Source organism: Cenococcum geophilum (genome assembly GCF_001692895.1).
Source record: "Cenococcum geophilum 1.58 unplaced genomic scaffold K441scaffold_23, whole genome shotgun sequence".
NCBI lineage: Eukaryota > Fungi > Ascomycota > Dothideomycetes > Gloniales > Gloniaceae > Cenococcum > Cenococcum geophilum.
The window spans coordinates 1,061,820-1,073,947 of NW_027137581.1; the positions used below are offsets into that span (position 1 = coordinate 1,061,820).

Sequence of the window (12,128 nt, forward strand, 5' to 3'; positions counted from 1 at the left end):
CGATAGCACGGTTTGAGACACAAAGAAAGAGGTGGCTAGTTGGTGGGGATACTTGGTTGATCATCGACAAGACTAACTTTGGGATATGGTACGCAAGGTTGAAAGGCGCAAGTCAATAGAGTCAGGAAAGGAGGCGGTAAAGCTGGGGATTGAACACGGTCGGGAATTTACTGCGTTTGCAAATTGCTACGGCTAGATTTTCGAGAGCGGCAACCTCGTAGTAGGGAAGCTGTGTGGGTATTTTCAGTCGAGGAAATTGGGACGTTGAGCCATCCGCACTCGAGATGCTCAAAGCGACTGAAAGGTGGAGATGACCAATAGCATCTGAGATGTCGGAGCCCCAGCCTTGCTATCCACGGCTCCGCCTCCATAGCTAGTTTAGCACTTGTAAGGTTAGCCACCCTTGAGCTCACCTCCCCACTCAATAACAAGTTCCGCCTTGTTGCTGTGCGGCATATAGCATATAAAGTTTAGCACCTGGGTTGGACTGCGCTGTGCCGCACTTTAATGGTTGTGGAGAAGAGAAAGAGGCTGCGAAGACCAGGTTACACTACCCCGCATTTGCCTTCATTGCCCAAGGCAGCAATGCGAGGCTGACTTCAGCCCTCACCGTCAGTTTCAGCATCATGGAGTTATTCATGCACAATCTTCCTTCGGATCTCACTGATCAAGGCCTAAACGAGCATCTGACGCCCTTTGTGAGAGCTCTTAGCATCCGGGATTGGAGCTGTCAGAAGCAGCGCAAGAAGAGATTGGGAAGCATCACTTTCCTACATTTCAAGGACGGCGAGCAGTTTCAGAGGCAGCATGGGCAACAACCCGTATTGGGTGCTAATTACTCTGGACAAGCGCGTTTTAAAGCTCGTTTGGCAATACTAGATACTCCCGTCTACTGCATGCGTAGCAAATACGACCCGGACCCGTTTCTCCTGAAGAGCTTGGCCAAGTTAGCCGATGATCGCCAGGAAGCCGAACAGTGAGTCGTGATGGCATTCCGCGGCCTCCAGAATCCACTATCACGAGCCCGCTGCTAACGCAAAGAAGGCATCACCATCAGCCTGAGGACGCGAAGGTAGTATTCGCTGCCCAATCGCTGTCGTGCGGTTCCTATCGATACGTTAACGATGAACTCGTCTATTCACCTGAGGTGGAATGGGAAACGGTAAAAGGAATTGCAAAGTTCGTTAGAAGTGCACTAGTTGTCGTATTCAACGGTCGCGGATGTTCGAAGAGAATCGAGATACCTTATCGAATCATCGAAGCCATCGTTATTTCTACGCGGCCCACAGCCCTGACCTTGACATTATGGGAAGCTCCACGATTGTTTGAAGTGGAAGATCAGAGTCTAACTAGGCTCATGTCTGTTCTCGGGATCCAAGAGACAACCCAAACCCCTCCTAAGACCCGACTTTGTGAGCTTCCAAACGGTACACGTAGTCACCACGAAGTTCTCGGGCAATCATTAGTTTACCGCATTTCTGTTGCAGCCGTTGAGTTCCATGAAAAAACGAAGCGGCTGCGCGAGCGGGACCTTCTCACAATTTCACACCACAATTTTCCTATATTGCAATCGCATGAACGAAAGAGCTTAGCAGAAGGATTGAAGTCCTTCAACAAGACAGTCCAAAGATGCGCTAAAGTTATACCGTTCAACTTGCTCTACCAGATGGAGGCTCTGGTAAAGAACGGCTTCCTTCTCCCATGGACTGTCGAAGCGCTCCTAGTGCGCATGGCGAAAGAAAAGCAAAGTTCCGCAGCCAAAGGAGCGCCTAAGGTGAGATAGTGCTTATCTAATGGCTGTTTGATGGCCACTGACTGATACCATAAAGCAATTTCCAATCTCAGCTGCGGCCGTGAAGAAGCTGTTTTCGCAGATACCCTTTCCCAGTCTTGATGTTAATGCATCCACCTTTGAGGTCGATGAGATCTGGGAGTATCTTGAGAGGAACGAGAGGGAAATTCAAAATGGTCTTTCTAAGGAACTCATATCGGTATGTTACAACTATTGGTTAGGTGAACCAACTGAATTATTAACCTGTGGATAGGAGAGAGCGCGCCAGAACCTTACGATGGTCTTCAAGGTGAACATCACGCCAACTGGAATGACTTTACATGGGCCTGAACCTGAAGCTAAGAATCGCATACTTCGGCGATTCCCTGACCACACTGAGTACTTTATCCGCGTGCAATTTTGCGACGAGGACGGAACGGACCTGCAATTCAACTCTAGAGTTTCCAACGACCGAGTTTATCAGCGGTTCAAAGACGTATTCAAGAACGGAATCGCTGTTGGTGGGAGGGTGTATGGCTTTCTTGGGTTCTCACATTCGTCGCTCCGAAGCCACGCGGCTTGGTTCATGGCTTCGTTCTTTCACGAATCCAAGTTCCAGACATATTTTTCTGTTATATCCCACCTTGGTCAGTTTAAAAACATATTTTCTCCTGCTCGCTGCGCGGCTAGAATTGGGCAAGCATTTTCCGAAACTCCCTTCGCGATCTCCTTGAGCGCGAACAGCATTAGGGACTATTCGATTCCCGATGTTAACTCGAAGGACGGTAGCCGAGTGTTCAGCGATGGCGTAGGAACCCTTTCTCAACAGGCTATGGATGCAATTCACGCGGCAATGCCCCAGCGCAAGGTTCTTCCCACCTGTTTCCAAATACGCTGGGCTGGAGCGAAGGGCATGCTCGGGCTTGATTCCCGCCTGGAAGGCAAGGTAATGATGGTTCGTCCTTCCATGATTAAGTTTGAGAGCAGCGACAAGGAAAACCTTGAGATTTGCGATACGGCCAATAAACCAATCCCCATGGTGCTGAATCGACAGGTATGTTGTTGAAATCCAATCACTTGTGCACAGTCTGTTCGCAGAGACCAGCTCCTCTATCGAAGCCAGATCACCGGCTAGCGGCGCTTGTGGCAGGGTATCAAATCCCTAACCACAGTTGAGGTTTCCAAAAATTGTACTTGCTAATCGTCATTTTGGTAGATGATAAAGATCTTAGAAGATATGGGTGTGTCAAACGACTGGTTCTTCCAGCAGCAGAACCGCGCGTTGTATAACCTGCAACTAATTACAGCTCATATAGCCAACACTGCCGGATTTCTTCAGCGACAGAAGATTGCCGATAGTATTGATTTTCCGCAGCTGATCAGACGACTTGAAGATATTGGAATTGACTACAAGAACGACCGTTTCCTCCGCTCGGTAGTAGAAGCAACAGTCCTACGTGAGTTGCGCTTACTCAAGCATAAGGCCAGAATACCAATTGATCAAGGCGTTACGCTCTTTGGCATCATGGATGAAACGGGCTACCTCGAAGAAGGAGAAGTCTATGTGACATTCGATGACTCCATCTTCATCAGGGGTCACTCAATGGACCTCGATAATTTCCGGATGATCATAACGCGTTCGCCCGCTTTGCATCCAGGCGATATTCAACTGGCCACTAACATTATTCCACCTAACCATCACCCGCTCCGCGCTCTAAAGAATTGCATTGTGTTCTCGCAGAAGGGCAAGCGGGATCTGCCAAGCTGCCTCAGTGGAGGTGACTTGGATGGCGACATATATGGCATTATCTGGGATGAGAATGCCGTGTGTCAGTGCAAACGCATCTTCAAGCCTGCAGATTATCCCCGTGTTGAGCCGCTGAACATCGGACGGACAGTTAACCAGGAAGATATGACTGACTTTTTCGTCCAATTCATGGCGACAGATCAACTAGGTCTCATTGCCGTCAAGCATGTGATTCTAGCTGACCAGAGAGATGGTGGCACAACCGATCGAGGTACGTTTCATGTGATTCTAGCTGACCAGAGAGATGGTGGCACAACCGATCGAGGTACGTTTCATGTGATTCTAGCTGACCAGAGAGATGGTGGCACAACCGATCGAGGTACGTATCAATCTCAAAACCCTGGCTTGGCATAGTGCTAACCATCTTCTGGAGATTGCTTAACCCTAGCTCAGATGCACTCGACTGGTGTTGATTACTCCAAAACCGGCATACCCGTCGAAATGTCACTGCTCAGGCAATTGAAGATGAACAAATACCGACCCGACTTGTAAGTTTCTAATCCATAATCCGCTCTCTGATCAGCACAAGTTATCCCTAACGTTTTGTCTAATGCTTTGAAACCCTTTTGGCGTTGCTTCTACGGACAATTCTTCAAGCGATGACTTACATGACCCTAGTCTTGCACCCGCACCGCCAACCAATATCAAGGATCGAACTGAGATCTTGTTCGATGCGCCTACTGCCCCTTCGCCCAATAACGACGACGATGACGACAATTCTGGGCCAAACTATCTCTATTATCGCTCAGATAAGGTTCTCGGGCAACTCTACAGAGCGATTAATGAGAAAAAGATTTGGTATGAGAACATCAAGGTTCCTGCTAATCGTGATGTTAGCGTCTTGGATAGGCTATTCACTTACCTCGTGTCGGAGTGCGCCAGCCAGCTTGAAGGGATTGGTTGGACGGAGACCATCATAAAGAAAGCATGGGAAATCCGTCATGCGTAGGTCTCGGGTTCTGGTACCCCCGTACGCTACGAAAGTATTGACTCATGGTTCTTTACAGCTACGAGGGCGCCATTTCCAATGCAACACTAGACTATTCCGAACATGCTGCAATGGGCATCACAGAGCTTGAGGTTTTCACTGGCAGCATCTTCAACAAATCTGGTGTGCAAACACGTCGTCAACGAGACAAGTCCTTCCGTCTTAAGGATGAATTCGATCGCATTGCGAAGTGGGCTGAGGCAATGATGCGTAAACGAGAGATAATGACCCTAGAAGATCGAGACGAAGAGCAGCAGGGCGCAACAGATAGTCCTAATGAAGCCCTCATCCTTAGTCTCGCATGTCTGTACGTGGGCTGCATCAAGGATGAAGGCGATTTTCCTTCTGGACCGGGCCGACGTTCCGGCGGTGACTTTCACAGCTTTAAGGTTGTCGCTGCTTGCTGTGCGATCAGGGAGTTTGACCTTGCTATCAAACGGGCAAATATTGCAGCTGGTGCTACTTAGGTTACTATGGCTAATGCCCTCATCCCTCAAAGGAGCCTTGTTCTGGCACAGAAGCCGTTAAAGGACACGACGGCTGTTATAGATAAAATCCATGTGGCCCGAGGGCTACTCAGGGGCTAGGCTTGGCACCTCCTTATAAGCACCTCGGGCTTACAGCCCTCTTCCTCTCTTCATCGGTTCGTCTCTGTACGAGGCCTTGCCCTAAATTCTGCTATACAATCGTCCTTACTCCGACTCTCCTGTGAATCTTGCTCGGCTGCCTGCTCCTTATCATACATCTGGCAGTATGCTTCACAGTTTGTAGCACGACTGTACAAGTTTTTGTAAGAGATAAGGGCGTAATGCTTTTTAGATAGGCTGGCCGCGTAGTCACGACACATACATGATATTTCGTTGTACGATCGAACCGCTAAGGTCCGATTCTGTTTATTTCGCGATCTATCTGGTGTACAATAACCCTAGCTATTCCTTAACCCAGCACGGCCATCCACTGATGTCTGGTCGGGTCCCGTCATGTCCGATATAGGCCATTTGCGAATCTTCTAGACAGGACCATGACAGTTTTATTGCTATATCCCTGAGAATTCTGCAGCGAAGTTAATGGCTTCGATTTTCCCCGGAACACCAGCATATGTGGGCTAGAGCTTGCTCGACCCCCATGTACCTTGCTTTCCCCATTTCATCCTCTGCAGGTATGAAAATAGTGATCCCGCCTCCGCGTCTAGAAATGTCGACTGTCACCATGCCGCAAAGGATCCTATGAATCTCACATCAGCAATGTGCGTTCCTGTCTATAGACCTCGACATTTTACAAGCACCCACCCTTGACAGGCCCTAACACCGTAAAGCTCAATTGCTCCACAGCCCAGGGCGCCAAGATCGCTGGCACGGGGCTCCTTAACAAACTCGGCCGCTGCCGCGCTCGCCCGATCGAACGCCGCCTATTCTGCCCCATAACGGCACACGACACGTTCCGGATTATTTCCGCCTCTTTCCGGAACAGAATCGTCGTCCTTAACCAGGAACGAGTCGTGTATCACTTTGAGGGGCTTGGTTCCGGATTAATTGCTTTATTTCGGAAGGGATCTTTAACCATTAGACTAATTACAAGGTGGTATAGTAGCGTAAGGCTTATTAACACTGTATGTAGACCGCGGGTCACAACCCCTTTTGAAATAATTATACTATATGCTTGGTTTTTATTTCACCTCCAGATATTATTAGTAAATAGTTGTCCCATAAGGTCTAAAGTGGCCATAAATTACGCCTATGACGCCTACACGACGTCGGTAAAATAGCTACTTGATGGGTGTGCATTTGGTTGTTGAATAATATTTTGCAATTAATTGCAAGTTATTTTATCGAGCTCTCGCAAGCCCCTAATGGTGTTAGTATCTATTATGGACTAAGCCGGAAATAAGCATTTTTAGAAGAAAGTTAGAGATTTAGGCCTAGGATTAAAAGTATATTTTAAGAAAAACGGATAGTACTATATATTAGTTAGTGTACTAGGATAAAAGAGCGCCTATAGATATTAATTTTAGTAATAGAAAGGTAAGACTTATAATTACGGATAATTAAAGAGAATATTATAAGTAAATTTTTTATTTTATTTTATTTATCTGTTAGGTGACGAAGTCACCTCGCTTATATATATTGTTCCGCATAGCCGTGCCGTATCTTGCCAGTCACTCGTTTACCTTTTATGGGTTTGTGCTGTGGCTGAGTGGTGCGGAGCTTGTCACCTCACATTAACTAACCGTTATTATTTAGTAGAAAAATGTCTATAAGCTTAAACGCTCTGAACTAAGGAAAGCTAATAGTACAACTTTATCTATCTAAAAATTTAATAATATCTACTTTACATATTATCACCGCTTGTACTCCGTGACATCCTCCATTAGTGATTATAAGAGTTCTAGTCAGGGCTTCCGGGGAACTGCTTTAAAAAGCTAATAAAAGACTAATAGTTTTCCAGCACATCCCACTCTAAGCTTTATTTAGTAGATCTATAGAATTATAGAATCGTTATATAATACTCGCACCTAAAGACTGTCGATATACCGGACTAGTTTATATCTAGGAAGGCGTTCGTTAACTTCATTTATCTGAAGAGATTAGGGCTCGCTTGTTTACTTCGGGAGCTTTTGAGAATTTAGAAGTCAAAGTTCCTGTCACAATTCGAGATGCTAGATTGCTTTTACCTCAGTACTAGTTAAAATGTAGAAAGATGAATTCATAGTCTTGTGTATCTATCATTAAATAAGTATCTACAGTCTCTACATGGACCATAGAGTTACAACACAAACTTATAAATCCTCTACAGAAAACAGCAATCACAATACAACTTTTGAGTTAACTGTTTGCTCCCTTCTATCACCAACCTTCTGGAACTTGGAGGAGCTTTCTAACAGCACATAGTACTCCGTTCTAGTGTGTTGGTCTTTAAAAACCGGACCAATCAGTTGAACCAGGAGGCTTGCTTCCAAGGCGCGAAGCACTGCTATTTGAGTGGTTGTTGACAGTTGAGCATAGATGATTACACTACTCTTTTCCTGTCTCTGTACAGTGTATATAGTACACAAAATTCTGCTATTCGGTTTCTTAAACCCATCGAAAGCATTTGCATATCATAAAATATCCCCTCACTCTGCCTTTCTTTTCTTTATCGAGATTTCTTTAAACGTGACAAAATGGCCTTCCCAGCGCTACTCTCGTTTCTTCTCCCAAGTTCTCCCGAAATCCAATCACCGACCTCAGCAAGCTTTTCTATATTTACCCCTGTCTCCGCACCAAGGCTGTGGAAGCAATGCACCAAGTCTTCCGTTGCTACGTTACCCGTAGCGCCGGGACTGAATGGACAGCCCCCTAAACCGCCCACTGCCGAGTCAAAGGTCCTGATGCCGTGTTCCAGCGCAACCACCGAATTTACCAGTGCCTGGCCGTATGTGTCGTGGAAGTGTAACGCGAGATCGCTCTTGTCAACGCCGGCCGCATTCAGCGTTTTCAGCAGTTCTGCCGTCTTAGGCGCCGTGCCCATTCCGGTTGTGTCTGCCACCGATATCTCGTCCACCCCCATCTCTAGTAGGCTGACGGCTAGCTCGGCTACTTTGTGCGGATCTACGTCGGGCCCTTCGTAGGGGCATCCGAGGGCAACCGAGATGTATGCTCGGACCTTTAGATTGAGGGTCTTGGCCCGCGACATTATGGGTGCGAAGCGCTCAAGCGATTCGGCAATGCTGCAATTGGTGTTCTTTTGCGTAAATGATTCTGTGGCTGCGGTGAAGATTGAAAGCTCGATGTCTGGGATGTCGGAGGTGGCGCGGGATGAGCCCGCTGCGTCAAGCCCCGAGGAAGCTGAGGGCATAGCGTTGGGGTCTTGTGAAGATGTGTTTAATGCAGGCCCATTGCCATTACCCGGCGAGGGTGGTGGTGTGGGATATGCATCCTGTTTCGAAGTGGAGAATGATTCGTAGGAAGCGAAGAAATTATCGAGACCTTTGGCATTTGGAAGCAGGAATTGGTAAGTTATGGGCTCTGGTGATGCTGGAGGTGTTTGGAGGATATGCTGGAGGATTTCTGAGGAGTTTGCCATCTACATGATTCAATATCAGTATTGTGCCGAATATCGCTAGGAGCACTGTTGGAGAGGCAGCCATTGTTGCATACCTGAGGGACCCATTTCGGCGAGACGAAGGATCCTGCTTCAATGGTCCGTAGCCCTGTCTGTGCTAGTCTCTCTATAAGCTCTATCTTCGTCGCGAGCAGTATGCTCTTCTTCTCATTTTGTAACCCATCTCTCGGCCCAACCTCCACAATTCGTATGTGCTCGGCAGGACGGTTTGCGGTTGCTGTGGCGAAGGTTCTCCGGCATGGGTGACGAGCAGCAAGACGTGCAAGGCGTGCACAGCTGTACCGGGAGGACATGTTTAAGGCGTAGAGGAGTGATGAGGAGATTGGAGAGGCGGTTGTTTTGATGGTGAAGGTTATCCTCGGGTGTTTCGCGGGGATAAGCTTTTTGCGGGGTGGCCGATGCCGATCTCAGCCCTACGAGAACAATTCATCCTGCCTACACCGAATACGCACCCCACTATCAACATCGCGAAGATGGAGGAGGACAGAGCAGTGACGAACCTGGGACCAATGGCAGAAGACAGGTTTAACGGTGAAGTTCCTGTTGTACCTAAACAGCCAAAGAAGAGGTTCGTTGGGAGAAAACAAGCAGAAAGAGCAGCGGGGAAGACGGATCCAAATGCAAACATAGAGGATAGCGGAGCAATACAAGGTATGTTTTGCAGGGAATTTATAAGCTCAGCTATATATTGACATATAGCTCACAGTTGCTCAACCTCGTAGAACTGCTAGAGCTCTAAACAATATCCCCGCGTCTCTACTAGAAGACTCAGACATCAACGAAGCCATAGCGCTCCTCCCATCAAACTACAACTTCGAAATCCACAAGACAATCCACCGGATACGTACCAGCGGCGCTAAGAATATTGCGCTCCAATTCCCCGAAGGCCTCCTCCTCTTTGCGACTACGATCTCCGACATACTCACACGCTTCTGCCCGGGCACCACTACAGTTATAATGGGCGACGTGACTTACGGCGCATGCTGCATCGACGATTTCACTGCTCGAGCTCTAGGATGCGACCTACTTATCCACTATGCTCACAGCTGTCTTATCCCGGTTGCCGTAACCAAAATCGCAACCCTCTACATCTTCGTCTCCATCGGCATCGACACAGCCCACCTCCTCGCAACCATAACCCGCAACTTCCCACCAGGGAGGACAATCGCGCTCGTAGGCACAATCCAATTCAACGCCACCATCCATGGAATCGTGCCCGCTCTCCGCCGCGAAGGCTACAACCCGCTAATTCCGCAAATCGCACCGCTCTCCAAAGGCGAAATCCTCGGCTGCACCTCGCCGTCCCTGCCCATTCCCACCAACACCAGCCTCGCCTCCGCAGACGGGAAGCAGGACACAGCGCCCGACCTCCTGCTCTACCTCGGCGATGGCCGCTTCCACCTCGAGTCCGCCATGATCGCGAACCCCAGCCTGCCCGCCTACCGCTACGACCCTTACTCGCGCCGCCTCACGCATGAAACCTACGCCCACGACTCGCTGCACACCCTGCGCCGCACCGCCATCCTGACCGCCCGCAAGGCGCACACCTGGGGCCTGATCCTCGGCTCGCTGGGCCGCCAGGGGAACCCGCACACGCTCACGCTCATCGAGAACCACCTGCGCCAGCGCGGCATAAAGTGGGTGAACCTACTGCTCAGCGAGATCTTCCCCGGCAAGCTGGCCTTGATGGGTGATGTCGAGACTTGGGTGCAGATCGCGTGTCCGAGACTCAGTATCGATTGGGGCTATGCGTTCCCGCGCCCGCTGCTGAGTCCGTATGAGGCGCTTGTGGCGCTGGGGGTTAGGGAGGCGAAGTGGTTGGAGGAGGGTGAGGAAGGTGGTGGGGTGTATCCGATGGATTTTTATGCGAAGGAGGGACTGGGGAGGACGAAAGAGGGTGATGCGGGGGTGGAGATTGAGATTACGGCATAAATCAGCAGAATGGTTTGCATTTTTGGTGTTGAATGGATAACGGACAAATCTGTGATGCATTTACAGAGCTGGATAGCTGCACGGAAGGTCGCAATTGAATGTATGGATATGAAAAGTATGTATTTCCTCGGGGAACTAGAGCTTTAGACAAAGGATTAGGATTTTAGTCCTTTCTACAGCTTAATATAATCGAACGCCCCCATTAGCCTCCCCAGTACCACTCCAGTTAAAGCAAAAATTATTTTATCACATGTTAGATGGGGTACTCCGTACCAATAGAGTGCAAACCGCCTCCAGTCGCTAATCCAATACGACATAACCCATGTATTAAGCCCATCACAAAAACACCGCTAACACCTAAACACTAACGCCGCTAACTAGCCCCTCAATCCACCCGGTTCACCTCGCCGTCCCCGTCCCCCGCGCCCTCGCCGCGCCCGCAGAACTATGCGTTGATCTCGCTGTCGCGCCCGCCCCGACCCCCGTCCCTGTCGCCGTGCCCGCGCCCAGCAGGCTCGTGGTCCCGCCGACCACGATGTCCGTCTCGCTGGGGCTCAGGCTCACGACGGTGCCGTTGATGGTCACCACGCCGCCGGGCGTCAGCGTCGCATCGGGGCCGATGACGTACTGGGTCGCCGAGTTCGCGGTGTAGGTGTGGCCGTTGAGCGTCAGCAGCGGCGGGCCTGGTTTCGCTGTGGCTTGGGCGGGCCCCGGCGCGAGGGTCGGGGTCACACTGTTGATGACGGCGATGGACCCAGATGGCGGGAGCGAGATCGTGGTGCCCGAGACTGTGATGGCCGGGCCGCCGGGGGCGAGCGTTTGGGTGCCGATGATGAAACCGCCAGCGCTGTTTGCGGTGATGGTTTGCCCTGCGATGATGAGGGGCGCTGCTGTAATCTGGCCTTGGGCGGAGGGGCTAGGGCTGAGGAGCACGGTGCTGCTGCCTACTACGACTTGGGTTTGGCCGTTGGAGGTTTGAATGACGATGGGTGTGCCTTGGACGCTGATGGTCTGGCCAGCGGACACGGTTTGTGTGCCGATTAGGAAGCCTGAGCTGTCTTGGTTGATTTGGATTGCGGATGAACCGGCTGTGATTGTCGCCGGAGGAGACGGTGGCTGGGTTACTGGTGTTCCGTTACTGTTGCCTGCAATCTCGGCCGCTGGTGTGGTTGGGAAATCTAGGCCGGTGACTGTTACCTCGATATCACAGCTCAGACAGGTGGGTGTAGCGATGATTTCGGGTTCGGTCTGTTCCGGGTTTCCAGTGGTGCCTATAGCAGTGGTCGGTGGGTCGAGTCCGTCTGCAGTGGATTCTATGTGTGGGATATTTGGGGTCACGATAGGGCCTTCCGGGATAGGAGCAGTTTCTAGTGGTGCGGCTGTGGTGTCCACGGGTAGTGTACCGCTTATACTGGGGAATATTGGAACCGCTGTGGTAGCGTCACCGAGTGCAGTCGCCGATTGCTCTAAATGTGCGGTATTAGGATGCTCTGAGAAACCACCCGGGCCGCCTGCTAAGATGGTAGGGC

The 12,128-nt window shown here is 50.0% G+C and overlaps 3 protein-coding genes across 3 annotated transcripts; 2 read left to right on the forward strand and 1 right to left on the reverse strand.

Annotated features, from left to right (window-relative positions):
• Positions 1–626: 626 nt before the first annotated feature.
• K441DRAFT_687341 (RdRP-domain-containing protein) lies at positions 627–5,033 on the forward strand (the record flags this gene model as incomplete). Its single annotated transcript, XM_067652085.1, has 8 exons — positions 627–976; positions 1,045–1,774; positions 1,830–1,991; positions 2,046–2,825; positions 2,988–3,789; positions 3,952–4,066; positions 4,197–4,523; positions 4,586–5,033. The coding sequence occupies 8 exons, from the start codon at positions 627–629 to the stop codon at positions 5,031–5,033; spliced, it is 3,714 nt and encodes a 1,237-aa protein (XP_067503651.1).
• Positions 5,034–7,351: 2,318 nt separating this feature from the next.
• On the reverse strand, positions 7,352–9,009 carry K441DRAFT_611653 (aldolase). The gene is made up of 2 exons (XM_067645582.1): positions 8,703–9,009; positions 7,352–8,628 (listed from the first exon to the last, which is right to left on the reverse strand). Exons 1-2 carry the CDS (start codon positions 8,958–8,960, stop codon positions 7,699–7,701), a joined length of 1,188 nt encoding a protein of 395 aa, XP_067503652.1. The 5' UTR covers positions 8,961–9,009; the 3' UTR covers positions 7,352–7,698.
• A 131-nt stretch (positions 9,010–9,140) lies between these two features.
• K441DRAFT_562062 (uncharacterized protein) lies at positions 9,141–10,599 on the forward strand (the record flags this gene model as incomplete). Its single annotated transcript, XM_067643551.1, has 2 exons — positions 9,141–9,318; positions 9,374–10,599. The coding sequence occupies 2 exons, from the start codon at positions 9,141–9,143 to the stop codon at positions 10,597–10,599; spliced, it is 1,404 nt and encodes a 467-aa protein (XP_067503653.1).
• Between the last annotated feature and the right edge of the window lie 1,529 nt (positions 10,600–12,128).

Excerpts from the sequence above, each read along its gene's own strand:
- K441DRAFT_611653 (XM_067645582.1), bottom strand. The coding sequence starts at position 8,960 with ATGTCCTCCCGGTACAGCTGTGCACGCCTTGCACGTCTTGCTGCTCGT. Across the intron at positions 8,629-8,702 it reads CGCCGAAATGGGTCCCTCAG|ATGGCAAACTCCTCAGAAAT; the intron begins GTATGCAACAAT and ends TGAATCATGTAG.